Source organism: Biomphalaria glabrata, chromosome 17 (genome assembly GCF_947242115.1).
Source record: "Biomphalaria glabrata chromosome 17, xgBioGlab47.1, whole genome shotgun sequence".
In the NCBI taxonomy this organism is placed as follows: Eukaryota; Metazoa; Mollusca; class Gastropoda; family Planorbidae; genus Biomphalaria; species Biomphalaria glabrata.
The window spans coordinates 28,724,138-28,729,137 of record NC_074727.1 but is presented as its reverse complement, the minus strand read 5'-3'; the positions used below and the strand labels follow the sequence as shown (position 1 = coordinate 28,729,137).

General features: G+C 42.5%; 1 protein-coding gene across 1 annotated transcript in view; it reads left to right on the top strand.

Annotated features, from left to right (window-relative positions):
- The first annotated feature begins 4,557 nt into the window (after window positions 1–4,557).
- Window positions 4,558–5,000, top strand: part of LOC129923603 (uncharacterized) — a 1,682-nt gene continuing 1,239 nt past the window's right edge. Inside the window, exon 1 of the mRNA XM_056015243.1 lies at window positions 4,558–5,000. This exon is cut by the window's right edge and continues 255 nt beyond it. Within this exon, the coding sequence (XP_055871218.1) occupies window positions 4,558–5,000 (443 nt within the window).

Below are 5,000 nucleotides of genomic sequence, written 5' to 3'. Positions count from 1 at the left end.
ATTACAAGACTATTTCATTTAGAAAGATTCATATATAATATATATAAGAATTAACTTCATTTGAAAAATAAAATAAAAACAACGGAAAATATAGAGTATGCTCCAAATAATTGGAGGGCAAGTCTGGTACCTCATAATTTTAAACTACTGTTAAGGGAGGTTATAAATATGTTTTAACTAAATCTATTGGATTGTTTTTTTTTTCTCGTTAGTCTCCCCTTTAAATGTCTGCGCATTTTTTTCACTTCATAAGTCTTCGGAGAACTTCCAAGAAAACATTTGTGTACATTTACATGTCTTTTTAAAGAACAATAAACAATGCGCAAGCAAGCAAGCAAGCAAGCAAGCAAGCATGCAAGCAAGGAAGCACGCACGCACGCACGCGAGCGCGCACACGCACACACTATTTATTTATTTATTTATTTATTTCAACTACGACCTTTTTAACTGCAACAACTTTAATATACGCTAGTGGAGCTGGAATTACCTACCGCGGCTGCTGGCACCTGAGATGAACTCCTATTGAAAAATCAGAGCAGGAAGGAAGGAAGGAAGGAAGGAAGGAAGGAAGGACTAGTCCTCCCATAGTGCTCTTGCAAGAAACTTAGACGTTCGGTGAAGTGCATCATAGCTACCATACAAGTCGAGTAACATCAAAGGAGCATAACATTAGCATAGATTAGAATAGTATATATAACATAGCGCATAATAGCATAAGAGCATAGCATATATTGCATCTATAGTAGGACATTATCATTAGCATTAGGATTGGCTTTGCATAGTTTAGCATAGCATAGCATAGCATAGCATTAGGTTTAGCATTAGGATTACCATTAGCAATAGCATTAGAGTTAGCATTAGCATTAGCTTTAGCATTAGCATTAGCATAAAATAGTACAGTGCAGTGTAGTACAGTATGGAATAAAACATAATAGCATACAAAAGCATAGCAAAGAACAGAATAGCATACAATAGCATAGAGTAGAATAGCATAGCCTTTTTAGCTTTACCTTTACCACACTATAGCATAGCATAGCATAGCATAGCATAGCATAGCAATACCATAGCAATACCATAGCATGAAATAACATGTCAAAATAGTTATATTAAATTTTCAGAATGAGCATCACATAGGCTAGTTTTTTTAATATATAATGTGAAAATGTTCTTAATTCCATTGTACCTAGCAATTTTAAAAACGCTAGTGCAGACACACACAGACATACAAACACTGTCATCTTTAATGCATTAGATTCTATGCTAGTATAGCTATAAATCTGGTACTAGTACTTTAGTACTAAGTATAGACTAAGCATAATACAGAAAAAAAAAACCTAAGCATGAGCTGAAAGTAACGGAGAGCCTAACAACCAACGCTAAGGATAAGCCTTACCCCCTAACCCTAACTTTCTCATGCTAACAGTAATGCTAATATGCAAATAAAACATGCAGTATAAATTAAACTTTCAATTTTGCTTAAAAGGCACAGGCTGTTGAACAAACGGTGGGTCACCAGGCTTATAGTACCCACTGCCATTTATGTCCTTGTCCCGATATCATTTGCCTGGGGCAGGAGTCGAACCTGCAACATTTGTTCAGACAGCACTGTCATCAAGCAAAGCAGCAACACATCAAGACAGCACTCTACTCTACTCTACTCTACAGATGGTGTGGTGTGCTGCCTTTTTTTAAATGTACATTTTTCAAGTTACCAAAAGGGGCCCCCAGACCAGTCATCATTTTAGCAGCAGCAGCAACAATTTATTAACTATGCAATACAAAAAGAATTAAAAAGAATTAGAAATTAACTTGAAATGACAAGTTTTATTAATTTCCTATGATTAGATCACTAGATTTTTCACTAGATCTAGACTCTACTTAACTCTACTATAATAGATCTAGATCTAATTCAATTTCTAGACTAGAAATGAAGAAAAATACAGTTATTTGAGTTACTTCATTTGACTAGATTTAACTAACTAGATTTAATTAACTAGATTTAACTAGATCTAGATAATCTAGCTCATGTTGTTGTAGCCTTCAGCCTGGCACTGCACTGCAGAGGATGGATGGATGGATTGATAGATGGATAGAGAGAGATATCTACTATCTAGATCTAATCTAGACATTGAGATAATTAAATCATCTAATCTATCACAGTCTCCAGGGGTGTCCCTGGGTCCACCTGTAACTGTCTATTTATTATAGATCTAGCCCAATATATAGCATATAATTATATTAATACATCTACTACAAGTTACTACTAACTAGATTAATACTAACTCTAGTTTAAGTAACTAGATCTAGATCTAAATCTAGAAGACTAGACAGATTGAACAGAATCACTGAGAATCAGAAACACACTTTGACTTTGATTCAAACATAGGGGCCTAATCTAGACCTTACTAGATCTACTATTTTATTTAATAGAACCAGATCTAGAATAGGCCTACTACAATACTAGATCTAGTCAATCTAGTCTTTATATTATATTAACTAGATCTAGTATTAGTAGTACTAGATCTAGATAGATTTCTATTCAATGGAAGCTGCCATTTGCATATTTCTAAAAACAAAAAAGAACGCCACTGACTAAAGAAAAAGAAACAAATCTAAACAAATCTAGAATACCCTAGAAGCTAGATCTAGTCTAATTAATAAATAAATAAATAAATAGACATAGATCCACCCACCTACCTTCTATTCTATTTTATTCTATTCTACATACCCTCCCTCCAAAAACTAAAATATACGGTACACTAGATTTATTTTTTAAATACTAGATCTAGTGTGGAGACATAGTGCATTGTATGTCTACACATAGTGCATCCACTACAATAGTCGTTAATTACTACTAGATTACTAGAGCTAGACTTATTAAACTTACTGGCTTTCAACAGCGTATATTTTATGCTAATTTATGCTAATTTATGCAGCTCATTCACCCTCACACACACTCACGCACACTCGTACCGTCCACACCCCTTATGCCAAAGATTCAAAACGCAACAACTTTCCAGAAAATCCAACCTATAACATAGACTTCTACGAAAAAATCGCGTAAATAATACACCGTCTGGAATGATACTTGTGGAGCATGCGAAATCATGCTGAGCACCGAACACCGCCAGTCGAGACGAGACAAGCCAACCACTGGCGGCGGCGCGAGGCAAGGCTAGCAGAGAGCTCGGTAATGGCGCGTCGGGTTCTCACGGTGTCTGGCTGGCTAACAGGAGGCAAGGCTAACGCAAGCGCTCTGTACGGCGGTATTCGCTGATCCGCGACTGTGTGTGGCATGCTTACTCTTACGTACGCTGTCTCCCAGTAACTTGGATCGGCACTTGAGATCGTAGCTCGTCGGCTCCCCTTGCTCTTGGGGCCGCGGGCACGTGCGGTGTCCGTAGTTGGTCGCATTAAGCGTGTTGTACGTAGGAAAGAGTTCCGTGCGGCACGGAGAGCTCGATAGTTGGTCTCGTAGAAACCCGGCCCTCGCAACGGGCGTCTGGGTTGGCAAAACGAAATTGGGTCCGTCAAGGACGAACGGAGGGTCGAGTCTCCAGCGCGCGTCTGGCTCCCCTCTGTGTTTAGTCTGGCGAAGAAAAGCGAGGGGACGCAAAAGGGACCTGTTCTTGAAAGGACAGCATTCTCCCGCCCCGAGCAGGCGCTGGCCTACGAAGGCTAGCGCTGTGACCGTCTTAAGCAAGTCGGGCCGCCCGGCCCGGCGACGATGATAGCTATCTGGTTGATCCTGCCAGTAGTCATATGCTTGTCTCAAAGATTAAGCCATGCATGTCTAAGTTCACACTGTCTCACGGTGAAACCGCGAATGGCTCATTAAATCAGTCGATGTTTATTAGATGAAAACTATCCTACTTGGATAACTGTGGCAATTCTAGAGCTAATACATGCTTACCAAGCTCCGACCCTCGTGGAAAGAGCGCTTTTATTAGTTCAAAACCAATCGCCGTTGCCCTTCGCGGGGCGCGGCGTCCCGATTGGTGACTCTGGATAACTTTGTGCTGATCGCATGGCCCTAGTGCTGGCGACGCATCTTTCAAATGTCTGCCCTATCAAATGTCGATGGTACGTGATATGCCTACCATGTTTGTAACGGGTAACGGGGAATCAGGGTTCGATTCCGGAGAGGGAGCATGAGAAACGGCTACCACATCCAAGGAAGGCAGCAGGCGCGCAACTTACCCACTCCCGGCACGGGGAGGTAGTGACGAAAAATAACAATACGGGACTCTTTCGAGGCCCCGTAATTGGAATGAGTACACTTTAAACCCTTTAACGAGGATCAATTGGAGGGCAAGTCTGGTGCCAGCAAACATCCCACCGTTGAAATTGCGCAGAGAACGAGCCGTCATACTAGCTCACGAGAGATATATGCGGCTGGAAGATGGATGCCCACTCAGAAGTCTGGTCGACAACTGGGAGGGTAGGAGACGTCTCAAAAACCGGCCTTGTTTCATGCATGTGGCACGCGGGCTGGTCAGAGAGGCGAATCTGCCGGTGGAGCGGGCTGCTCTTTCCCCGTCCGGTTCTATCTTCCCGATGGAGGCTCTCGGCATGCCGACGATACGGAAGAGCCTACTTGACCCAGTGGTGACGAAGCAGAGTCCAACCACACGGCTACTACAAGCAGCCAGAGAGACTATCGCATCATATCCAGCCGGAGTAACCACCATCTACACAGACGGTTCTGTGCGGACGCTCGAGGGAACTGTGAAAGCTGGGTACGGAGCGGTAGTTCGACTCTCTGGCAATCCCGAAAGTGACGAGCTCAGTGGATCCTGTCAGCAGAAAAGCAGCCTCGAGGCTGAACTCGAAGCAATGTTCCAAGCACTGGACTGGGTGGCTACGATGGTACGTAACGGGACTGCGTCAGCGCACGACATAGTCCTTTTCACGGACTCGGTGGCCGCGCTGGAGGCCATAGAACGGCTGGATGAAGGTGCTAGAAGGGTATGGGACGTCCTAACGGTCGGAGGGCGTCT